Source organism: Mobula hypostoma, chromosome 7 (genome assembly GCF_963921235.1).
Source record: "Mobula hypostoma chromosome 7, sMobHyp1.1, whole genome shotgun sequence".
Lineage (NCBI taxonomy): Eukaryota > Metazoa > Chordata > Chondrichthyes > Myliobatiformes > Myliobatidae > Mobula > Mobula hypostoma.
In genome coordinates, this window is record NC_086103.1 from 123,835,818 (window position 1) to 123,862,841 (window position 27,024).

The 27,024-nt window shown below is 39.6% G+C and overlaps 1 protein-coding gene across 4 annotated transcripts in view; it reads left to right on the forward strand.

The window, feature by feature from the left end:
• Window positions 1–27,024, forward strand: part of dlg2 (discs, large homolog 2 (Drosophila)) — an 841,994-nt gene that overhangs the window by 390,244 nt on the left and 424,726 nt on the right. For all 4 annotated transcript variants that reach the window (XM_063053945.1, XM_063053946.1, XM_063053947.1 and 1 more), the window contains 2 exons: window positions 6,806–6,856; window positions 14,579–14,703. In XM_063053945.1, coding sequence (XP_062910015.1) covers window positions 6,806–6,856; window positions 14,579–14,703 — 176 coding nt within the window. The remainder of the gene's footprint in view (window positions 1–6,805; window positions 6,857–14,578; window positions 14,704–27,024) is intronic.

A 27,024-nucleotide genomic window follows, 5' to 3' on the forward strand; every position in this document is an offset into this window, starting at 1 on the left:
AGAATGGATGGGGAGAACCAGTGGATGTGGTATATTTGGATTTTCAAAAGGCTTTTGACAAGGTCCCACACAGGAGATTAGTGTGCAAACTTAAAGCACACGGTATTGGGGGTAAGGTATTGATGTGGATAGAGAATTGGTTGGCAGACAGGAAGCAAAAAGTGGAATAAACGGGACCTTTTCAGAACGGCAGGCAGTGACTAGTGGGGTACCGCAAGGCTCAGTGCTGGGACCCCAGTTGTTTACAATATATATTAATGACTTGGATGAGGGAATTAAATGCAGCATCTCCAAGTTTGCGGATGACACGAAGCTGGGTGACAGTGTTAGCTGTGAGGAGGATGCTAAGAGGATGCAGGGTGACTTGGATAGGTTAAGTGAGTGGGCAAATTCATGGCAGATGCAATTTAATGTTGATAAATGTGAAGTTATCCACTTTGGTGGCAAAAACAGGAAAACAGATTATTATCTGAATGGTGGCCGATTAGGAAAAGGGGAGGAGCAATGAGACCTGGGTGTCATTATACACCAGTCATTGAAAGTGGGCATGCAGGTACAGCAGGTGGTGAAAAAGCCGAATGGTATGCTGGCATTTATAGCGAGAGGATTCGAGTACAGGAGCAGGGAGGTACTACTGCAGTTGTACAAGGCCTTGGTGAGACCACACCTGGAATATTGTGTGCAGTTTTGGTCCCCTAATCTGAGGAAAGACATCCTTGCCATAGACAGAGTACAAAGAAGGTTCACCAGATTGATTCCTGGGATGGCAGGACTTTCATATGATGAAAGACTGGATCGACTAGGCTTATACTCATTGGAATTCAGAAGATTGAGGGGGGATCTTATTGAAACGTATAAAATCCTAAAGGGATTGGACAGGCTAGATGCAGGAAGATTGTTCCCGATGTTGGGCAAGTCCAGAACGAGGGGTCACAGTTTGAGGATAAAAGGGAAGCCTTTTAGGACCGAGATGAGGAAAAACTTCTTCACACAGAGAGTGGTGAATCTGTGGAATTCTCTGCCATAGGAAACAGTTGAGGCCAGTTCATTGGCTATATTTAAGAGGGAGTTAGATAAGGCCCTTGTGGCTAAAGGGATCAGGGGGTATGGAGGGAAGGCTGGTACAAGGTTTTGAGTTTGATGATCAGCCATAATCATACTGAATGGCGGTGTAGGCTCGAAGGCTGAATGGCCTACTCCTGCACCTATTTTCTATGTTTCTATGTTTCAAACAACATCTGCTGTAGCTAAAAAAGAGATGACAGTCCTGTGAAACTGCAACACAAAACTCTATGCATGCTGAATGACAAAAAAAGCATGCAATAGAAAGATTTAATAATTTCATAACCAAAGGATCAGACAAGGAATTGTATCCTACCACATTTAATTATCAATATTAGGTCCACTAGGTAGCTAATGTGAAAATGACACTCTTAAGAATATGCCTGTGTTTAATGATAAAAATTATGCTTTCAATGTATTATTATTGTTGTTTATGTATTACATTTGTTATTATAACTTATGTTTAGAAACTTAGATAATTCAATATGTAAGTTTTTATAATAACCTTGTCATATCTGCTGCTTAATATTCCTTCAAAAAATCAGCTCGTTTTTCACTTAAATTAAATTTTGCAATGAGCACTCTATCTTCTGCATTGAATTAATGATAATGACCTTAGGTTTATTTTTCTGTTTATGTGAATAACATGAAATACGGCTGAGAGGATCTCTAAATAGGTCATACCCAGATAGGAGAAAAGGTGTGGAGGTGGTATTAATACAGCAACACAGCCACAGTTCTGCTATTTATTTGATTTATTTGTTTACTGGCCCTTGAGAGCTGGTGGTGAACTTGTGGAAGGTGTTTTCACAATGCTATTGTATAGTGAGTACCAGTGATTTCCATTCACCTATTTTTCACAGAAAAGTTCACAGGTTTGGGAGATGCAGTCAGAAGCAGCTTGGGAGTAATTACAGTGTATTTTTGATTCTACCTGTGTAGCAATGATGAAAGGCAGTGGAGGGAATGAATGGCAAGGATGGTGGATTTGGTGCTAAACCAGAGGACTGCTTTGCCTTTGATGATGTCAAACCTCTTAAGTGTTGTTGAAGTTATATTCATCCACGCAAATGCAGAGAATCCGTGTGCCCTGAAGCTGGTGCTAAGATGGTTAGGAGATGAGTCACTCTTCATGAGGGTACCTAACTTCTGGCCTGCTTTTGTAATTGCAGTATTTATATTACTGTTTCTGAGAGACACTAAGAGAGTGGTCCTGGTGGGAAGTAGAAAGGGGAGGGGTTGAGGGGAAAACTTAGCTGGTGGAGAGATCATGTTGGAACTGGTAGGTGGTGAAAGATAAAATGCTGAACTTTTTTCTCTCTGGGCACAGGGTGGGGTGGGGGATAGAGGAGAGCAGAAGTGCAGGAAATGAAGGAGGATATTTCAGAAGTACTAGAATATAAAGCCTTAAAATGAAAACAAATGTAGCATAGATGGAAAAACTGAGACAAGGGGATACTGTCCTTGTAGGAGACAGGGTAGGAGAGGTGGAGGTGAGATAATTTGTGGGAATCTGTAGATTTGTTTAACAGAGACTGAACAAGGTGGGGAATTGGAAGTTGTCAAAATGATAGAGGGCGTGGGATGTCTTCTGGATATATGTTGCAAGGGACTAAACAAGGGGAGACAAAATCGAACCAAGGTATGAAGAGTTAAGTTTGCTAGGGAAAGAGCAGGCAGAAACAATGGTATCTCAGGACAGTCATGTTTGTAAATTTTAGGAAGTGGGCAGTGTGGGATTAGGGCACTATCAGGTTGGAGGCTGTGGAGGGAGATCTTTTGATGTGATGATATCTGCAATGGATCAGTAAACAGTGGACTGATGATTATTAGTGGAGTCCCATTCCAGTGGAGATATGAGGAGGTTTTTATGTAGATTGGACATCTATGGTAAAGATGAAGTGATTTCTAAGGCATATGTAATTGCCATTTATCGGCTTATGCTTGAACGTTGTACTGGCCTTGCTGAATATAAGAGTGACATACATCAAAGTTGCTGGTGAATGCAGCAGGCCAAGCAGCATCTGTAGGAAGAGGTGCAGTCGACGTTTCAGGCCGAGATCCTTCGTCAGGACTAACTGAAGGAAAAGTGAGTAAGGGATTTGAAAGTAGGAGGGGGAGGGGGAGATCCACAATGATAGGAGAAGACAGGAGGGGGAGGGATAGAGCCAAGAACTGGACAGGTGATAGGCAAAAGGGGATACGAGAGGATCATGGGACAGGAGGTCCGGGAAGAAAGACGGGGGGGGGGGTTGACCCAGAGGATGGGCAAGAGGTATATTCAGAGGGACAGAGGGAGATAAAGGAGAGTGAGAGAAAGAATGTGTGCATAAAAATGAGTAACAGATGGGTTACGAGGGGGAGGTGGGGCCTTAGCGGAAGTTAGAGAAGTCGATGTTCATGCCAGCAGGTTGGAGGCTACCCAGACGGAATATAAGGTGTTGTTCCTCCAACCTGAGTGTGGCTTCATCTTTACAGTAGAGAAGGCCGTGGATAGACATGTCAGAATGGGAATGGGATGTGGAATTAAAATGTGTGGCCACTGGGAGATCCTGCTTTCTCTGGCGGACAGAGCGTAGATGTTCAGCAAAGCGGTCTCCCAGTCTGCGTCGGGTCTTGCCAATATATAAAAGGCCACATCGGGAGCACCGGACGCAGTATATCACCCCAGTCGACTCACAGGTGAAGTGATGCCTCACCTGGAAGGACTGTTTGGGGCCCTGAATGGTGGTAAGGGAGGAAGTGTAAGGGCATGTGTAGCACTTGTTCCGCTTACACGGATAAGTGCCAGGAGGGAGATCAGTGGGGAGGGATGGAGGGGACGAATGGACAAGGGAGTCGTGTAGGGAGCGATCCCTGCGGAATGCAGAGAGAGGTGGGGAGGGAAAGATGTGCTTAGTGGTGGGATCCCATTGGAGGTGGCGGAAGTTACGGAGAATAATATGTGGGACCCGGAGGCTGGTGGGGTGGTAGGTGAGGACCAGGGGAACCCTATTCCTAGTGGGGTGGTGGGAGGATGGAGTGAGAGCAGATGTACGTGAAATGGGGGAGATGCGTTTAAGAGCAGAGTTGATAGTGGAGGAAGGGAAGCCCCTTTCTTTAAAGAAGGAAGACATCTCCCTCGTCCTAGAATGAAAAGCCTCATCCTGAGAGCAGATGCGGCGGAGACGGAGGAATTGCGAGAAGGGGAATATAAGAGTGGACTGCTTTGTTTACCAAAGAAATGTAAATGAAATTTAATATTGCACAATTGTCAGTGAACATCCCCTCTTCTGACTTAATGAAGGAAGGAAATTCACTGATGAAGCAATTCAAGGTGGTATATCACTGCCTTGCTGAACTTCTATTTGAGTATTTGAATCAACAGGAAAAAGACTATGGACCATATGCTGGTAAGTAGGATTAGTATAAGTGAGTCTTTGATTGTCAGGATGGACAGGATGAGCCAAAGTGCCCTATATGACCCTGTGACTCCTGTTTTGATATCCTTAGGCTTGACAACACCACCATCTCCCATTTTGTGAGGTATGATTCCATACAATGAGAATGTTTTCCTCTAGATGTCCGCTAGCTTTACGAGGGCTTCCCAGGATATACCAGCTTTAGTAAAGCTTCCTTGATGCTACAGTACATATGATCAAAACACTACCTTGCTGTTGTTTTCATAACACCTCTGCAATTCAGCTTAGCTGCATATTTGTGCTAGCCTGTGATGAGGTCTGGAGAATAGTGATCTTGTTGAAAGCTAGCTAGGTGTAGGCAAGCAAATTATTGGACAACAGATACCACTTGATTTCCCTGTTAATAATACATTAAATCAGATTTATTGTCTTTCTGCTTTTGGTAGAGCGAACACATTTGGGCAGTCTACTGCAATGTTGAGTAGATGCTGTGGCTGTAATTACGTTTTTGAACAGTTTGACAAGAATGATTAAAAGTCAGTGCTCACTTGGAATCCCTGGTGTTACAGACCACAAACTAAGCCAGAAACCTTGGTGTTGTGATGGACTCTGACTTAAATATTAACTCACATTAAGCCAATTACAAAGTCAGCCTACTACCATCTTAAAATATAGCAAGAGTTAAAGGGTTTATGTCTCAGAAAGATATAGAAAACCTCATTCATGCATTTATTTTTAGTAGGCTTGATTACTGTAATGGTGTTTTCACAGGTCTCTATAAAAAATCCCTCAGACTGTGGCAGCTCATTCAGTACGTTGCTGCTAGAGTCCTCACTAAGACCAAGAAAGTAGAACACATCACTCCAGTTCTCAGATCACTACACTGGCTTCCCGTCCATCAGAGGATTGGCCTTAAAATATTACTACTGGTTTACTAAGCGCTGAATGGCCTAGGGCCAAAATACATCTCCGATCTCCTTCTGCATTATGAACCTTTCCCGAGCTCTTAGGTCATCTGGGGCGGGTCTGCTTAACATCCCCAGGGTTGAAACTAAACATGGTGAAGCAGCTTTTAGTTACTATGCTCCACATATGTGGAATAACCTTCCAGAGGATTTGAAGTCTGTTCTAACTTAAAGCTCTTTTAAATCAAGGCTTAAAACTTTTTTTTAGCTGTAGCTTTTAATTAGAATCTCCTGCACTGTAACTTCTTTTTTCATATCTATTTTTGTGTGATTTTATTTCTTATATATTGTCTGAAATTTGATGTTTAATTTGTATATCTTGTTCTATGTAAAACACTTTGAATTGCCTTGTGTTTGAAAAGTGCTAAACAAATAAACTTGCTTGCTTGCAAGAAGTGTGGTATCTGAGGCGAATGCTGAGTTGGCTATACAGTTGGCTATATATCTTCAACTAAGTCTTTAGCATTTACATGCTGGGCATCATCCTCCCTCTTCAGAATGGGTTTTTGCAGCCTCATCCTTCTGTTGCCTGTTTCATTGCCCATTTAGCTCCATATGAAGTACATAAAATAATTATCAAAATCATATATAAAGGTATTTTAATTTTTCTATCAGTTTTTTTCTTTACATGCAAAGATGAGGTGAAAATGGCATTCAGGCAGTATTTGATCTAGTGTGATATTAAGGAGCACAATGAACAATAAGGGGGAATCTCTCCAAAGTTTAATGTCAATGATAGGTTTAGTCCTCTGAAGCTGGTTTTCTGGGAACCTGTTGATGACATAACGTTGCTGGTTGTGCCTTTAACCACCATAGTCCACACGATTGGCATCTCCAAAATCTGTATTTTTTATATCTATGACTTTTAACCCCACTACATTGACTAATTTTGGAGTCATATTAATACTTGTTTCTTCAGCTTCACTAACCCAGTGATGCACTTGGTTAGTGTGTTGCTGATACAAGAGCTGTCACAGCATTCCTGAGGCAAGTTCTCAGGTTGCAACTCTTGAGACCTTCTTACCGTGTTGTCTCACTGGGTATCTGTCACTGTGGAGAGATTCGCTCATCCAGCCTTCCGTGTTCACATAGTAAGTGCAAGTGTGTATGGAATGCAAGTGGCAACTGTGGGCAATAAACTGGTTCCAGGACAATTTACCAACAGTAATTTGGATAGCTTTTCCTAAACTTGAGAAAAGTATGTGAGTAGTTTTTAAGAATTTGGGAGAGGTATATTATAAAATGTAAGTGCCATTCAGATATTGTTTGACCTCAATTTCTCAAAGCTCAAGATGATTTGAATGCAGGTCAGTTCTTGAACAAATTGTCTGTTTTCAATTAATGTTAATTTCTGACTTAGATTTTTTTGGTATTCAGGTCAATGGAACAGAAATAGAATATGAATTTGAAGAAATCACATTGGAACGAGTGAGTTAAAATGGTCTCTTTTATATATGCTTATAGTCTGAACAGTTTGGAATATGGCTTTCATTCAACTTAAAATGCTAGCTGATTGTTTTTGCAATTCATGGAAGTAATTGAGTTATGATAGTTACATTTGATATTTTTATTTTTAAGAAATTATTAAGGTTTCACATACCTTTCACAGAGCGCACTGACATTAATAATTGATAGTGCAGAAGCAGAGAGCTATTTGGAACTCCACATCAGATTAAATTTATAAGCAGAATTCTTTTGATAAATTAATGTTGTAGTTTGGTTATTTTTGATCATTTATTCTATTTGTCAAAAATGTGAAATGGGAACTGACTAATAACATCTCCCTAATTGTGTTTTTATTACCTTAAATGACAGTGTTTCTAAGATTGAACCAAAGTCTCAACTTCTTTGGAAGATTTTTTTCATTCTGTAGCAATACTCTACAAAGTAACTAGAAGCACATTTTAATCATTTATAATGAAACTTAGTGATTATTATTAACATTCAAAAGAATTATTAAATAATGTGATAAAATATTGAATTAAAACAGAAAATATAAGCATTGCAGATCTTCCAGACAATTGTGTTGGCAACATAATAAAATTTAATACAGCTATTGTCAAAGACAAATGATTGGAAAAAACTGCCACTTTTGAGATGAGAATGAAACTGGGGGGGGGCTAAACTATGAAATAATTGATATAAAAAGGGTTTAAATAATTAATGGACAGACTTATAAAGGTAATACAGTTCAGAGAAAATACATTCCACAAAATCATGAACGTGTGGGTGAATGATAATAGAAGAGTAAAACTGAAAGTGAACATTTAAAAGGGTTATACAAAGAAAATTTGAAAACACTTAATAATCCACTAGAGAATGAAAGGGGAGTTAGTAATTTTTCAAGGAATATATTTTACAAGTATGTTATCAAAGAATGATGAGGATAGGGATAGAGACAATAAGGATGCCTGTGATAAACTCACAGAAATGACAGTGCAATCAGGAATATGGAAAAATTATTTTGCCTCAACATCACCAGAAAGTTACCAGACATTAAAATAATATTAACGTAATATTTAAGACTATTATAAAACTAATCAAAATCAGTGGATAAAATGGGTGGATTTTGTATGGAGGAATATATCATATTATAATTTATTTTATGTGATGTACCTAGCACTTATTGACCATTCTTAATTTGCATTCAGAAGGTGGTTGTGAGCCACCAGCTTGATCTGACACAGTATATATGCCAAGGTATGCCACAGAATATTTTGGTAAGGAATTCCAGGACTTAGACCCAACAATGAAGGGATAGCAATATATTTCCAAGCAGATAAATTATATGGCTTGAGGAGGGAAGGGATGGGGTATGGGCAGACTGGGAAGTTTGGTTCCCATGTGCTTGCTATTCTTTCCAATACTAGAGCTCATAGCTTTGGGAAGTAGATTCTGAAGAAACATTGGTAAGGAGAAGAGCAAGAGTGCAAATGCAAATGCAGATCAATGAAAAGCGAAGTCTGAATCTTGGAGAAAAGGTGAGCAGTGGGGAAGAGGCTAGAACAGAGAGATCCATAATTCATAGCAAAGCCTGTTGAAAGTTATAGAATGGGATAAAGAGCTGCTATAAAAGCAGAACAAGCCTATGGAGTATACTCATTTTTATGAGTTCTTCTGATGACTGGATATTCTTTCATCATTTAGAAAATACTAGATCAACACCAGTTGGTTCACATTTGTCTTTCAGTGGAGGAAGTCTATCATCCTTACCTGGTCTGGCCTGCATGTGATTCCAGGTCCAGTGCATGTGGTTGATGCTCAAATGCACTCTGAAATGGTCTTTGCGTGCTACTCACTTGTATCACTGCTGTTATTATGTTCAGTAAGAGAAATATTAGAGCTGAATGGAGTAAACTCAGATTAAGTCCATTTTTAAGATTAGTTCATTTACCACATGTGCATTGAAGCATTGAAGTATGCAGTGAAATGTTTTGTTTGAGTCAGGTCATATCAGTGAGGACTCTGCAGGTAAACCTCGTGCTTTCAGTGTCAGCATAGCGTGCCTACAACTCACATGTTTGGAATGTGGGAGGAAATCAGAGCACCTGGAGGAAGCCCACGAGGTCGCAGGGCGAATGTATAAACTCCTTACAGGCAGCAACAGGAATTGAACTCCTATTGGAGATCACTGGCACTGTAATACAATGCACTAACCATTATGCAACCAATTGACCTATTGGCATTGACTTCTTAGCCCAGTTGACCTTGTGAAGTATTCCTCACAAACATCTGGGTAATGACATTTAAATAAGAAGAGTTATCCAATAGACCTTACGTAATTGTATGCACAGCATTATATGTTGCAGGCAATCTACCAGCCTCCTCCGTTATAATCTCTGGATTGGTTTTGTCCTCCTAGCTGTACAGACCCCTACAGAGTTGGTGGAACGGTGATAAACAGGTAGGAGAGAGTTAGTATGTAGTCTTCAACATTGACCAGATCCAATGAACTCTCATGGCATCAGGTCAAACAGAAACAAGAAAACTGCCATTTCAATATAACCTACAATCGTCCTCAGTTGATGAATCAGTGCTCCTCCATTATAAAAGAACAGCAAAAGTAGCAAAGGTACAAGATGTACTCTGTGCAGGGGAATTCACTGTTGACCACTAGGAGTGGCTTTGTGGCATTACCATGGTCTGAGCTGGCTAAATCCTAAAGGACATGGCTGCCAGACTAGATAGGCAATAGGAAGTGAGTGAACCAACACAAAGGATAAAAATATTTGGCTTAATCCTAATCAGTCCTGAAGACAGACTAGTGGCAGATATATCTGTCTATGATAGCAATGTTGAAGTGATTACCACGTAGCTCTTTCTTCATATCAATAATGCATATAGCACTACAAACTTGCTAAATAGTGATCAGCTGTGGCAGGCTCCAGCAATTAAGTTCTAAAGACACAGATGAGGTACTTGCAATCATAGTCAGGCAGAAAAGGCAAGTAGTGCCATCGTGCCTTTCTCTTCAGATTCTTCAACATCACAGAAGCCAGTCTACAGCAAATCCAATTCCCTCCACATGTTATCAATAAACAGCTATAGGCACTGGATACGGTGAAACCTATGAAGGCTTATACCTCAAAAATGTCTGTGGCTAACCAAGCAGTTCCAGTACAATTATAACACTGGCATTTACTTGACAATATGGAACAGGTATATGCTGTTTATAAACAAAACAGGAAATATCCAATCTAACACAGTTATTAGCAAAGAGACAGAAGCTCTCTCTGACGGTGTTATCAGGGACACTCATTCATAAATAGCCAACTCACAATGCCACACTTGTGTTTTTCCAAGGCCTCTAGGGTCCAAATTCTAGTCCAAAAGTTGACTAAAGAGGTGTGCAATCTAACAGAGAGTGAGTCTTAGTCACTTTTCTTGTGATTACAAGACCAACATGGAATGCTGCAAGTTTGATTCACTGATTTATTGGCGGATGGCAATTGTGGACAGTGGTGGACCTGCCTGGCCTCAGTCGTAGCAAGGACAAGTCCTCAAGCCGCGGTGTCGCTTGTTTACAGCCACCCAGGAGAAGGGCGTTGGAGCTGGTACTGCCTACCAGTGTTCGCTCAGCAGAAGACTAGCTATACTGTGTTCGATTGCAGATTTCTGCAACATTCATGGTCTCAGGGTTTTGGACTATATTTTTTTGGGTGACTGTATTTCATTGATAACTTATATGTGCTTTCTATCTTATTTGCTTGCTATCTCATATGTGCTATATGTGCCTTGCGTTGTGTGTGACTGGCAATACTGTGCTTTGCACCTTGTCCCTGGAGTAACACTGTTTTGTTTGGCTGTAGTCATAGGTATTCATGTATGGTTGAATGACAATAAACTTGAACTTGAACTTGAATTGCAGTGGTGAGGTAAGAATGATTGGAATGATCTTATCTATAAAATGCATTGCAGTTACTTGACTTATACATAATGGTAGCACCATCCAAAGCAGTAACTTGTCCAACCAAGAAGTACTACGAGGGTAGCTAGCACATGGGAACACCAGATGGAAGCACATGGTTTCCTTCCAAATTTCACACCATACTGACTTGGAAGCATATCACTGTTCTTGCATCATTGCTCCTTTTTAAACTCTGAAATTCCCTATCCAATAACAAGTAAGTGTGCTTTCAGCTGAATTACCCTATTCTTAAGAATTCTTCAGATGGTGTTGGTTCATGAAGAAACTCATTATAACCCTCTGAAGGACAGTTAGGGATGGGTAGTAATTGCTGGTCTTGCCACTGATGTCCACATGCTGAAACTAAATAATATAAAATTGTGTCCACCAATGGATGGATTAATGACTTTGGTGGATGTATATGCAAAAAAGATAATGAAGCCAAGAATAGATATAGGGTTGATAATGTTATTTTAGAGCACTGAAATTTATGAATATAGAGAATAGAATTGTTTGAAATCCTGATATTCAGAGAGTTAACAGTGAAAGAATGTTATTGTTTTCCTCCAGTGTATATTCTAGAAATTAACCTTATGCCAGCAAGTAATGTAAACCAGGATTAGCATGCAATAAATCAAGAAATGATTCTCTGCAAGACACTAAATATGATGTTATATGGCAGGAAGTGAAACTATTGATTAAAACATAGTTAATATAGCTGGACAGCTGTGGAATGCTGCAAGTTTAATACCATAAAGTAATAGAAGAGTATAGTACACAACTGTGTTAATTGCCACAAAGGGGTCAACAAGAAAGAGAAAAATTCATCATGATCCCATTCATAAAGGTTGAAGAAGCTTTTATTGTTTACACAGATTTCATGGGGCTCAAGCACGTTCCAGCTCACTCTATAATCCATATCAGTTAGAGGTTACATTTGGCAAATTGCAAGCTTTTAGTCTCTGTTTCTGTAATAAATAAATCACACTGGAGATCACTTGGCTGCATTTTATTTATTTCTGATTTCTCCATTGCCTGAATAAAGTAAGCTAAAGTAAGATTATGTCACCACTGAATTTCTAACTGTACAAAAAATTACTACCACTATAGAAATATAGTGAATAGGTTCTAAGAAGAAAGATTTTGATTATAGTGCATTTGTGTAACTGCCTCAAAAATATAGTGACCTTTTCTATATGATTTCCAGTGTCACTTTGGATATTTTTGAGACTAGTTAATGTGATCTTACTCTTAACGAAAGGCTGCTGCAGCAAATTTGTCTTTTCAGATTCTACCACATCTGAAGATGTTATTCCTTTCATATATAGATAAAATGCTTATTGTTTTATTTTGTTTTGATTATTTTATGGTGTAATTTCAGCTGGGAGATTGTATGAACTGGGAGATTTTATCTTACTTTGCTTTCACTGAGCCATTCTTAAAGTGGCCTATTACAAGTTAATTATAATGCTTATCAAATGTGCAAAGCTGTAAAAAGTATAATCAAAATAAATTTTCTAAACAACACAGCAAGTCCAGTTGTTTTGATTTACCTAGATGACTGAGATTCTCCTTAAACAATCAAAATAAAACTGAATGAACAACTAATTAACTTACTCTAATGTTTTGAAATTAAGAACTGGAACCTGGAAAACAAACGTAGCACCATTTTATAGCAGTTTATTTTCCTGAGCCGGTCTTGGGTACTGTGTATAGCAATTGGTGGAATATTCTGAGATAGGTTGTTGCCAACATAGTAATCAGGATTATTTAAGTCAAGATGTCTCTATGAAAACAGCAAAATATAAATGTTGCATGCGTAGTTGTAATTCAGACACATGAGTAAAATATTTTGGGATCATGTACACAATTGGTCAATGTACATTTCAGTGTACCTAATAAAAGTAGCAGTAAAAAGACAATATATATAATAGATTTTGTAAGTAATTGATTTATAATATCAGTTTATTGAGTAGTGTATTTCACACATCATTACTGTCTCTGATTTACAATCAGTTTAAGTCGGTAAATTTACAATTAAAACAAACTTCAGAGTGATACTGGGACTGGTACATAGAACATAGAACGTTGCAGCACAGTACAGCCCTTTGGCCCATGATGTTGTGCCAAATGTTTAACCTACTCAATCTAACCCTTACCAACTACATAACCCTCCATTTTTTTATCATTCATATGCCGATCTAAGAGTTCCTTTAATGCCTCTAATGTATCTGCCTCTACACCATCCCTGTAAGGCATTCCACACACTCACTACTCTCTGTGTAAAGAACTTACCTCTAACATCCCCCCATGTACTATCCTCCAATCACCTTAAAATTATGCCCCCTTTTATTAGCCATTTCTGTTCTGGGGAAAAATGTCTCTGGCTGTCCACTGTATTTTTGCCTTTTATCATCTCTTTATCAGGTCACCTCTCATCCTCCTTCACTCCAAAGAGAAAAGCCTTAACTCGTTCAACCTATGAAACATACCTCTAGTTCCAGCAGTATCCTCTGCACCCTTTCTAAAGCTTCCACATCCTTCCTATAATGATGCAACTAGAACTGATACAATATTCCAAGTGTGGTTTACCCAGGGTTTTATAGAGCTGCAACATTACCTCGTGGCTCTTGAACTCAATTCCCCAACTAAAGAAGGCAAACACATATTATGCCTTCTTAACAGCTCTATGAACTTGTGCCAAAAATTACAATATTTGTTAAATAGACTGGTGACCAAAATGATAAAAGATAAACATGAAGAATAATATATAGGTTAAAAAATGGGCAACAAGTGTAGACATAAATCCTGTTGAAATGCTTAACAATTAAATTAAAGAAGACCTGCTGAATTAAATGCAGAATTATGAATGGATGAGCTAAATTAACCAATTTGTTTTCCAGATTATTAATTTGCCTTGAAATTTTGTGACCACATTTAAACATACTTGAATTCTTATCATTGTTTGATTGGATTTACATATTGATTAAATTGTTATGAGTATATTTATTAATAGTTGTAAGAAATGTATTTCTGAAGACTCTATTCAATTTAGTGCTTTTGAATATTTATTGCGTAGGATTAATTCTAGTCATATTTAAATCTTATATATATGTTATTTCTATGAGATTATAATAGTTAATGCTAAAGAATGTCAGATAAATCAGCAACAAAAGAATCACATCAGAATCTCACTATCTTGTAATAAGTCAATGTTACAACCAAAAATAGAATCAATAAATTATAACACAGATTTGTCCAAATGTATGTTAAGTCTATTTGTTGATTAAAAATAATGGAAACTTAAGTCAGCTGCTGAATTGTTAAGTTTTTGGGAGCAGTCTGAAAATGTTACTCAGTCATGTCAAATTCCCATAATCATATTCCATTTTCTTTCCTCCTGAGAACTCTTTCAATTGCTGTGACCTCTTCTTCACATTTGTTAAAGCAAAACTGAATTATTTTGGTTATATTGGGCTTACTACTTTGATGCCAATACATTAATTGTAAGCAGTAGAGACTGTACAATTGAAACTCATTTTATGTTGACCCCTTAAGTTTCCTATTACCCTGATTAGCATGCAGTCACAAGACAGCTATTACAGAGCGTTCACCATATCTCCTCCTTCCTGAATTCACAGTTTGCTTTTGGAGCATGTACCCTTGTTACAGACTGACTTTCCCCTCAGACTTTTGTCAGTTTATCCGATTAAATTCAATTCACCCATTTCCTTTACTGACAGGGTAATTCTGGCCTGGGATTCAGTATTGCAGGAGGCACAGATAATCCTCACATTGGAGATGACCCTGGGATATTTATTACTAAAATTATACCCAGTGGAGCAGCAGCTCAGGATGGACGGCTCAGGTAAACTGCATGCATTATTAGATTTTCCATCTTTGTTCCTTCATTAATGCAGAAAGCCATATATCTTGAAAATAAAATAGAATTTGCATAGTACAAATGGTGGACCAGATCAGGGATAGTTACAGTGGCAGAGTAGGAGGAGTGCAGGTATCTTGGAGAATTGATCTTTGTAGATAGAGTACATTAAGCTTAAAAAGTGGTCATAGAACTTAATGTTCAACATAGGCTTTTTGTCAAGTTGAAGAGAAATTAGATCATTTGAATGCTACAGGATTTCGGCCAGTGAAAAGAATAACACAATGAAGAATTAAGAACCTAACTGCCTATTGTATGGCCTCAACAGTTTTCCTTCCAAGTCACTGGTACATCTGACCTACTGATTTCTTCAGAAATCCACACACGTGTGATGGAGTTCAGCAAAGGATAATTGGTGGTTCAGTAATTAAGGGGAGGATGGATGGCATCCTTTCTCAATAGAATTGAGGAGCTCAAGTGATACTTTGCCTAGGTGAGGGGCATTGGACATTATCTTGAAAGGGGAGGTTCTGGCTGTTCTGGGCAGCAATGTAGGAATGTGGGAAAATGTAGACAAGCGGTGATGTTCTAAGAATATAAATTAAGAATTAAAATGTCAAAAAATGCAACTTCTATGGTAACGATTATCTGCAAATTAGCACATATTTAATGTACTAAGGAAGTGAGATTTAAATAGTGCTATGATAAAGTGTGTTCCGTTACTTAAGATATTTGGGTTGTAAAGTTAAAGGTGTGTGATTATAAATGGCATGTGCTGTATTTATTATCCATTTTGAATTATCAGAGAATTTTAATGTGGGTTTGATTAAGTTACTGCATTTGAATTGCAGCAGTATTTGAGTTGGTTAGCTAGTGAGTTCCAGGAATCTGACTGTGCACCAGTGAAAATATGTTTAATTCCATAGCTGGATGGTATCTGACTTCACGATGAACTTGTAGGATGTGGTTCTTTTGATCTTGGTCTTCTAGCTGATGGTTATGGGTTTGGTAAATAAACAAAAACTGATTTGCTTGAGTTGCAGCAATATATTTTGTAGAAGGTTCACAAAGTAAACGTTTTGTAAGTGAATGTTTAATATTGTCTAGAGGACCAGTTTGTCACAGGTGTTTTTAAGTTTCTTGAATTTCTTTATAGCTGTACTCAACCAGGCAAGTCAAGAATATGCTGTAACATAACACTCCTGACTTCTACATAGTCGACAGCAGAAGAAGTTTTCAGAGTGAATAGTTTATATCTGGTTACATCTTAATGTGTACTTTCAGTTTAGTTTCAGGTTAATTGTAATCCATAAGATATTAATGACTAAAAATTTGGTAATATTGAATGTTAATGTGAAGTGTTTAGATTTTTGCTTGTAAGTGTTGCACAAATATTATCTGTCACTTACTATCCCAAGCCTAATTTAGCCAAGTAATGTTGCGTATGGGCATGGACTGCATCATTATTTGAGGAAGTGTGAATGAACTTGAAGACTATACAGTCATCAGCAAACATGTTCACTTATGAACTAGGAATGAAAAAAGAATAGGGATTAAACAGGTGATGGTGGTTGGGCCAATGACACCGGAGACACAAAGTTAGAAAATAATATAAACTAGGCTGCAAAAGCTTTTTCAGATATATAAAGGGGAAAAGAGAGGCAAGAGTGGACATTGGACTGCTAGAAAAAAATAGTGGATGCACCAATCTTCACTGTGGAAGATACCAGCAGGTTGTCAGACATTTGAGGTGTTAGGGGGCAGAAGTGAATTTAGTAGGTATTATTGAAGAGAAGGTGCTTGGGAAGATGAAAGATATGAAGGCAGATAAGTCACCTGGATCAGGTGAACTACACCCCAGATTTCTGAAAGAGGTAGTTGAGGAAATTGTGAGGGTATTAGTAGTGATCTTTCAAGAATCACTAGATCCTGGAATATTTAAGGAATGTCACTCCATTCTTTAACAAAGGACAGAGGAAGAGTACTGGAAATTATAGGCCAGTTAGCCTGACTTCAGTGGATGGCAATATGTTACTAAGGATAAGGCTTCAGTATACTTGGAGGCACATGATAAGTGGAAGTAAGTATAGTTTGCTTAAGGGATAATATTGCCTAACAAATCTGTTGGAATTCTTTGAGGAAATAACAGCTGGATAAACAAAGGAGAGTCAGTAGATGTTGATTATTTGGATTTTCAGGAGGTCTTTGACAAGGTATTGCACACGAAGCTGCAAAACTAGATGAAGAGCTCATGGTACTACAGGAAAGATACTAGCATGTACAAAAGTTGGTTGACTGGCAGAATGCAAAGGATAGGAATAAATCCAGAGATTTCTACCCTTGAGGTCCTGCTTTTCAGCTTTCCACCCAACTACCTATAGTCTCTCTTCAGGACCTCATCCCTTTTCTTACTTAGGTTGTTGGCACCGATATGTACTATGACATCCGGCCATTCACCCTCTCTCTTGAAAATGCTTTGGATCTGATCTGAGATATTCCCGACCCTGGCACCTGGGAGGCAACATACCATCTGGGTGTCTTTTTCACATCTACAGAATCTCCTGTCTGCTTCTCTAACTATGGATTCCCCATCACGACTGCACTCCTATTGTCCCCCTTCCCTTTGGAGGATGTTTCAACTAGCGGTAGAGACTAAGACCAGAGGGCACACCCTCAGAATTGAAGGACATCCCTTTACAAAAGAGATGAGAAGGAATTTTTTTAGCCGGATGGTGGTGAATCTGTTGAATTCATTGCCGCAGAGGCCTGTGAAAGCCAAATCATTGGTCATATTTAAAGTTGAAGTTGATAGGTTCTTGATTGCTATGAGCTTCAAAGGTTATAGGAAGAAGACAAGAGAATGGGCTTGAGAGGCATGACCTGTCATGGAGCAGACTCAATGAGCCTAATGGCCAAATTCCGCTCCTATGTTCTATGTCTTTTGGTATAAGATTGCAGTTGAAATCTGGAGCAACAAACAATCTGAAGGAGAAACTCAATAGGTTAGAACCCAGAGCAACACAGGAACAGGCCCTTTAACCCATAATATTGTGCCAAACCAATTAAATTAGTTATTAAATGCCCAACTAAATTAATCTCTTCTGCTTACACAATGGCTATATCCTTCCATTTTCCTCACAAGCATGTGCCTATCTAAACATCTCCTAAAAATCCCTATGCATCTGCCTCTACCTCCAACAGGCACCCACCAGATTCTGTTTGTCTACTCTATCTATAACTCTCATAATCTCATAACCTCTATCAGATCTCCTCAGCCTCTTCCTCTCTAGAGAAAACAACCCAAATTGTTTTGACCATCCTCTCTTTCTAGCACATGCCCTCTAATCCAGGCAGCATCCAGGCAAACCTCTTCTGCACCTTCTCCATGCTATATCACAAAATAAATAAAATAAACACCATCTGTTATTTGTTCACCCATATCTGCAATTGATCTATGTCTTGTAGTATTCTTTGCCAGTCTTCTCTGCTGTTCACAACACCATCAATCTTGGTATCACCTACAAACTTGCTAACCCACTCATCAACATTTTCATCCAGGTTATTTATATACATCACAAACAGCAGAGGTCCCAGAACAGATCCCTGTGGAAATCCATTAATCATAGACCTCCAGCTAGAATGTTCCTTTGACCACACATTTTGTCTTCTATGGGTAAGCCAGTTTCTGAATCTAAATAGGCATTTAAACATGGATTCCATGCATCTTAATCTTCTGGATGAGCCTCCCTTGAAAGACATTGTGAAATGCTTTACTAAGATCTATGTCGACAAGATCCACAGCCCTGCCTTCGTCAATCATTCTTGGCACCTCAATAAAAAACACAATCAAGTTAGTAAGACACAATTTGCCCTACACAAAGTCATGCTAGTTCTCCCTTATTAGGCCATGGTTTTACAAATACTTATAAATCCTATCCCTAAATATTCTCTCCAATAACTTCTCAACCACTGTCAAGAAACTCATCAGCCTATAGTTTCCAGGATTATCCCTGGTTCTGTTCTTGTGTAATGGAACATTAGCTATCCATCAATCCTCTAGGCTTTCACCTGTAGTTGGAGACGACACACAGATATTGGTCAAGGCCCCAAAATCTCTTCTCTTACCTCTCTCAATAACCTGGGGTACAGTATATCTTATCAGGCCTTGGTGATTTATCCACCTTAATGCTTCTAAGAGATCCAAAACTACCTCCTCCTTTACTTCAAAATGCCCAGCATATTAATATGCTCTGCACTGATTTCCTTATCCTCCACGTCCTTTCCTTGGTAAATACATTAAGGACTTCACCCACTTCCTCTGCATCCAAGCAAATGTTTTCCCCTTTATCCTTGAGTGGCCCCACCATCTTTCTGGTTATCCTCTTGCTGTTGATGTATGTATAGAATGCCTTTGGATTCTCTTTAATCTGATTTGCGAAAGATTTTCATTGGACTCTTGATTTCTTTTCTGGCATCTTTATAATCCTCAAGTGCTCTGTTTGATTCTTGCTTCCTGACTTTTTCTTCTTAACTAAATTCATCACCTCTCTGGACATCCAAGGTTCTCTTACCCAACCATCCTTGCCCTTCCTTCTGACTGGAATATTCCGGTCCTGTACTCTGTGTAGTTGGTCTTTAAACACCCTCCGCATGTTGGATGTGGACTATCTCAAAAACAATTCTTCCCAATGAACTCTTCCTACTTCCTACCTAATGCTCTCATAATTTTCCCTGCTCCAATTTAAATCTCTCCCCCAAGATCCTTACTTATCCCTTTCTACAGCTATCTTAAAACTTAAGGCATTGTGGTTACTATTCCCTAACTGCTCACCCACTGAAGGGTCGGTCAACTGACCAGGCACTACGCAGCACCAGGTCCAGTATAGCCCTTCCTCTTATTGGACTATCTACATATTGATTTTAGCAATGCATAGCTATCCTGGATGTACCTATCAATTTCTGCGCCATCTGGGATCCCAGCCAGACTATTGGTTCCCCTAAGTTTATGTGTAATCCATCTCCCTTGTACAGGTAACCCTGCCCCAGAAAAGATTCCAATGATGCAAGAACCTGAAACTTTGACACTGCACCAGTTCCTTGGCCACTCATTCATCTGTACTATCATCCTATTCCTTACTTGATTTGCACATGACAATCACTGGAAGTAATCTTGAAAGTCCTGTATTTCAGCCTCTTTCCTAACTCTGTATACTCATTGTGCAGGACCTCTTCTCCATTTCTACCAATGCCATTTGTTCCAATTTGCACTATGACCTCTGGTTGCTCACCCTCCCCCATAAGAATCTCCTTATCTAGGGCAGTGCACTGACCTAAATGAGTGCTAAACTCAAAATTTCAGAGAAGGCACAAGTAAGAACAGGTAGGTTCTGTTGTCTGCAAATCCTTAGTCCTTAATTCAGTGTAGACAGGATGGTAGGTAAGACAATGAAAAGCACTGCCCTAGTTAAGTGTGAGACAGTGCATTGTTAAGGGCAACAGTATTGATGAGCAGAGGGATCTTGGGGTTCAAGTTCATAGCTCCCTGAAAGTGACTATAGAGTTGATGGGATGATTAAGAAGGCATATGGCATGCTTATGTTGATTAGTCAAGGCATTGAGTTCAAAAGTCGAGGTGTCATGTTGTGGCTTTATAAAACTCTAGTTAGTCTGTATCAGGAGTAGTTCATACAGTACAGCACACACAAAATGCTGGAAGAATTCAGCATCCACTGTATGTAAATGAATATATAGTTGATGTTTCAGTCCAAGACCCTTCATCAGGACTGGAAAGGAAAGGGGAAGATGCCAGAACAAAAAGGTAGGGGGAAGTAAAGAAGAACTAGCTAGAAAGCTGATAGGTGAAGCCATGTGAGTGGGAAAGGTAAAGGGCTGGAGAAGAAGGAATCTAATAGGAGAGGAAAGTGGACCATGGGAGAAATGGAAGAAGGAGGGACACTAGGGGAGGTAAGGAGAAGAGATGGGAGGCCAGAGTAGGGAATTGAAGAAGAGAGAAGGGGGAGGGAAAATAAATTACTTGAAGGAGAAATTGATGTTATTGCATACAGTTCTGGTCACCTCATTGTAGGAAGGATGTCAAGGCTTTGGAGAGGGGACAGAAGAGATTTACCAGGATGCTGCCTGGATCAGAGGGTATGTGCTATAATGAGAGGTTTGGACAAATTTGGGTTGTTTTCTCAAGTGTGGTGCATGATGAGGGGAGATCTGATAGAGGCTTATAAGATTTTGAGAGGCATATAGTAGGCAGATAATATCTTTTTCCAATGGTTGAAATGCCTAATACCAGAGGGCATACATTTAAGGTAAGATGCAGTAATTTTAAGGGAGATATGAGGGGCAAGTTTTTTTTCACAGGAGTGGTGGGTGCCCGAACGTGCTGCCCAGGGCGATGGTAGAGGCAGATACACTAAGACTTTAAAGGGATGTTTAGATAAGCATATGAATGTGAGGAAAATGGTTGAATATGGTCAATTCAAAAGATTTAAAGTACATTTATTAAAGTGCGTATGTTATACACAGTCCTAAGATTCATCTTCCGCACAGATGGCCACAATACAACAAAGACCATGGAACCCATTCAAAGAAGAAGATCCACCCCATGCGCAAAAAAACAGATCGCGCAAATGGCAACAGGAACATCAATCAATTACCCCCCACCACGCACAAAAAACTAATTGTGCAAAAGGCAACAGGAAAGAATGTGTGAAAAAGGAATATAAAACACAAAAACAAAAGAGTCAATATTCAGTTCAGCTCAGTGTTCATTATCTGCAGACCGCCCCGGTTCAAAGTTGCCCAAAATAGCAGCAGAAAAAGGAGTGACCAGAAGCATATTAAAATGTGAACTACAGTCCAATCCACAAACTGCAGACCTAGAACTTTGGTACCATCCTCCAACAGCATTGAGGGAGAGAGAGACCATTCAAATGCAGAGACCTTCCCTCAGGATCAGCGAGTGTGTGAAAGGGAGAGAGAGAGACCATCACACACAGACTCCTTTCTCTGGCAGCAGTGAGTTGGAGGCTGGTAGATGGCACTGAACACTTACTTGTCTCCGCACTTGCCTCGATATTTTCAATCTTCCTTGATGCTTTAATCAGCGAGATTGGTGAGAAATGGAGTCAATCATGGTCTAGTGCCCCATCTCTAAGCTTCTTGGCCTCAAGGCCGCTCGCTTCACAGAACCTTGTCAGAGATGGCCAAGTGCCAGATTGCTCAATCGGCCTGAAAACACACCATTAAACTGTGGATTACAGTTTCGTGGACCATTTGGAGGATGTTGCCCGTGGTATCATTGTTTACTGGCACCATCTTCTTCCAGTTACTAAATGTGTAGGCAGAAGAGACTACCTTAATTGACCATTTGGTTGCTAATTTAATTGGTTCAGCATGACATTGTGGGCTGAAGGGCCTGTTCCTGTGCTGTATTTTTCTATGTTCTATGTTCTATTTACCCAGCCTCTTCTTACCGAGCTTTTTATACCTTCGGCTCGAACTTCTTAAGCTTAAGTTCTTCAAAACAAATGGTACCAAATGACTCAGTAACCTTATCCTCCACCTGTTCTTGCCAAAGTTTGTTGGGTCAAAGCATCCGACTCTAACCCTGGCCCACTCACACAATGGCTGCTCCCACAATGAGTTAAGCAGCATCTGTGAAAAGAGAGGAGTTATTGACTCCCCCACATCTGTCATAACACTTCTCACCTGCTTCATCCATCTTTGACCCCTTCATCTCCTGGCTTTCACTGCTTTCCTAATTTTTCCCATTCTCACTTCCTTTACTCATCATAGTCTAGTGCTTGTAGCCCTTTGTGTAATACACATAAAATGCTGGAGGAACTCAGCAGGCCAGCCAGCATCTATGGAAAAGGGTGAACAGTTGACACTTCAGGCTGGGACCCTCTGTGCTCCTCTTTGTTACCCTTAAGCGGTTATCTCCCATCTTCACACTACCCCTCTGCCCACCTTATGGTAAAGGGTGAACAGTTGACACTTCAGGCTGGGATCCTTCAGCCCTTTGTATTCCTCTTTGTCGCCCTTCAGCGGTTATCTCCCATCTTCACACTACCCCTCTGCCCACATTATTCTGTTGCTTTTTTTCCATTTTTTCCCTCTTTCCTCTCTTTGTTAATCTCTATGTATTTTTCATTTGTCACACTAGCACCACTCTGCTACCTGGTACCCCTGCTTGTCATCTTACATCTGTTCTCAATCCAACAAATACCTCAGATTCTTTACTTGCTACTCCCCTTCTCTTTATATTAGCCATCTTGCCTCTCCACTCTCAATCCAGATGCAGGTTTCATCCCAAAACGTCACTCATTTCTTTCCTCCCACAGATGCTGCTTGACCTGCTGATTTGCTCCAGCAAATAGCTTGATGGGCCTTGAGGATTTCCTACAGAAATGTCCCAGGACTGAGATGACTGGTTTCCAAAAACTACATTAATCTTTTGTGCTGGGGATGCCTGCAGCTATTGGAAAGTCCTCCTACTCCAATTATCATTGCTTTCAATTTTTCAAGAGCTCCTTGATGCAATACTACTTAAATATTGTTAGAGATGAGCTTTGTTGTCCTTATTTAAAGACTGCTGTAAAGATTGGGTATAAGTGAATCTCAGTGAAATTATGTTCAGCATTTGAAATATGAGATGTAGCTAAACCTACTGCACAATTTTCAACATGCCAGTCAGAATGTTGTCAGGAACACACCATCCATGATATTTTCAGTATGCTCAGCCATTTCTTGTTCATGAGCAGGGAATCAAAGGTTGACTTCTGTCCTGGTGCAGACCTTAAGAGGAGATCAAGATGTATATACTATACTGTAGAGCAGGGGTTTCCAACCGTTTTTGTGCCAAGGACCCCTACTATTAACTGAGGGGTCTGTGGACCCCAGTTTGAGAACTGATGCTGTAGAGGAAAGACGAATGTTGAGGATGTGGATTAATTAGGTATACTGAAGGCTGAGATGGTTTCTTTGGCTAAAGAGAGAGTCAGGACATAAGAGATCAGGAAGAAATGCGGAATTTAATTGAAATATCAGAACGGCATTTTTTTTTAGAATGCAGAACAGATTCAAAGGACCATGTGGCCTACTGATTCTTCCATCCAAAGGCTCAGTTTGTTTCCATAGGAGGATTTTACAGATGCCCTTGCTAAATTTTCTGTAGTTCTCTTAGTTTGAGAATCATATCTTTACATTGAAAAATTGTATGTGAATATCCTCTATGCATGAAAGGTCAGCGGGTGAATGAGGGAATTACAGACCAGTTAGCTGACTATATATTGTTGAGAAATACTCAAGTTATATAAGTATAATTCATTTATATTTATATTTTTATAGTGATAGGAATATATAGATATAATGAATGGTAAGAGGAGTAAGTTATCTGGCTCTTTGAGCCAGTTCCGCTATTCACTGAGATCGTGGTTAATCTTTTACCTGATTTTCATTGTCCTGCATTATCCCAATGTTCTTTAATATCCAAAAATATTATAGACCTCTGTTCTGAATAAGATATGTCTGAGCTTCCAAACTCTCCAAGGTAAAAAAAATCAGAAATTTCTCCTAATCTTAATCCTTAATAGCCTTCTCCCTTTTCTGTGTCTGTGGCCCTGGATCTGGAACACTTAACCAGGGGAAACCTCTTCCTTATATTCAGCCTGTCAAGTACTTTAAGAATTTTGTAAGTTTCAATTAAATCTCTTCTCATTCTTCTGAACTCTGGAGAATACTGTCCTTATCTACTCAATGTCACCTTGTATGGGAAACCATCCATCCATGGACCTTTTGGCTTTGAATTTATTTAAATCTTACATCTGTCCCACAATGTGAGAGAGTAAAAATCTTTGTATCAGTATGAATTAATGTCTGATGGCCTGGTGGAAGAAGCTGTCCCAGAACCTGGTGGTCCTGGCTTTAATGCTGCAGTACCATTTCCCAGAAGGTAGCAGCTGGAACGCTTTGTGGTTTGGGTGACTCGGGTCTCCAATGATCCCCTGGGCCCTTTTCACGCACCTGTCTTTGTAAATGTCCTGAACAGTGGGAAGTTCACATCTACAGATGCACTGGGCTGTCCGCACCACTTGCAGAGTCCTGCGATTGAGGGAGTTACAGTTCCCATACCAGGTAGTGATGCAGCCAGTCAGGATGCTCTCAGTTGTACCCCTGTAGAACGTCCTTAGGATTTGGGGACCCATCCCAAACTTCTTCAATCGTCTGAGGTGAACGAGGCACTGTTGTGCTTTTTTCACCACAGAGCCGATATGTACAGACCACATTAGATCCTCAATGATGTGTACACTGAGGAACTTAAAGCTGTCATCCCCAGATCTGTTGATGTCGATAGGGGTTAGCCTGAGGGGGAGGTTGTTCTCGTGACACCACTGTGTCAGGGTGATGACTTTAGTATTGTGTACAAAATTGGATACTTGGCATTTCATCCCCTCAGCCAAGTTGTTGATACTGACCGTGATTAGCTGTGGTCTAAGCATTAGTCTGCCAGTTTGAGAAGAACCTGTTTAGCCCTTTTTTCTTTTGCCTTCAGTCTGAAAAACAATTCTCAATCCAGATCCGTGTGTTACCCATAATTTCATCTATTCTAAACTTTCTGAACAACTCCTCAGTGGGACCTTGTCTAAAGCCTTTTAAAAAATTCAAATACACATCTACATGACCCCATCATCTCTTCATTAAAACATATCTTCAAAGAATTCCAACAGATTAGTCAAACACAATTTATCTCTGATTCTGTTCAATGCTATTGTTTGATTATGGCTTTTGAAATGCTTATTATTGTATACTTCATTATAGATTCCAGCATTGTCCCTGCTATTGATATTTGGCAAAACAGCCTTTAGTCCATAACTTCATCTGTCCCTCTTTCAAGTATTTGTGTCATATTTGCTCCCCTCTAGTTTACCAAAGTAATAACTTTCAGTTGATCAGAGTGAGCTCGCATGGACAGTATGTTGAGGCTGATGGACACAATTGAATTTTTCAAGAAGGTGATTATTATTTGCATATTTGCACTTGGTGAGTGCGTGGAATGAGCTGCCGGCGATGGTGGTGGAGGCGGATATGATAGGGTCTTTTAAGAGACTCCTGGATAGGTACATGGAGCTTAGAAAAATGGAGGGCTATGGGTAACCTTACGTAATTTCTAAGTAAGTACATGTTTGGCACTGCATTGTGGGCCAAAGGGCCTGTATTGTGCTGTAGGTTTTCTATGTTTCTATGTTTCTATTTATATTTCAGTGGACTTTTGGTGTGATTTGATAAAGTGTCTTACATTAAGCTGTTAGCCAATATTGATAGCTTTGGAAACAAAGGCAAGCTATTGAAATAGGTCAGAAAATGGCTGGGCAGCAGGAAACAAACAGTAAGGATAAAAAGCAACACACATCAAAGTTGCTGGTGAACGCAGCAGGCCAAGCAGCATCTGTAGGAAGAGGTGCAGTCGACGTTTCAGGCCGAGATCCTTCGTCAGGACTAACTGCACCTCTTCCTACAGATGCTGCTTGACCTGCTGCGTTCACCAGCAACTTTGATGTGTGTTGCTTGAATTTCCAGCATCTGCAGAATTCCTGTTGTTTGAGGATAAAAAGCAGGTGATCAAATTAGTAGGACGTGACTCATGGTGTCTGACAATGATTTCCTTTGGAACTTTGCTGTTTTCATTTAAGGTTAGCTTCATAACATAGTAGTGGGAACCTTAAAGCTGGGTGAAGAGAAGCTTCTTCTGTTGGCTGAGTATTGAAGATTTGGGAGAAAAGTCAAAAAATTATAGTCAGTAGTTTTAGGAGTGAAATGAGAAACAACTCCACATAGTGGATAGTGGTTACTTTGGGTTCCTCCTTAAGAACTGTTTATCTGTTCTGTTACTAATTTTAATGACTGAAAATTACAGATCTCTAATAATCAGGTTCAAAGGGTTAAATGGCTTATTCCGTTTCCTATGTTCTTTTATCAATGTTCAGTAAATGCGCCTTGCTTTCTTTTAAGACAAATTAAATGTAATTTATTCTCAAAGAACTGAGTGTCCAAATTTTGTATGGTGTCTTCTTCCTTTTTTGTTTCTAAACCATTGTTTTTTGGGCCTTTGTTACAAGGGGGATACTACATGCAAGTAGATAATTTTTAATGTAAACTTATCAGGTCTTAGTTAGAAGATGCACTTTTAACTTCCTATCTGAGAAATGATATACCTACATTAAAGGCAATTCAGATAAGATTCACTCAGTTGGTTCCAAAAATGTGGGGGGGGGGTTTGGGGGGCTGACCAAT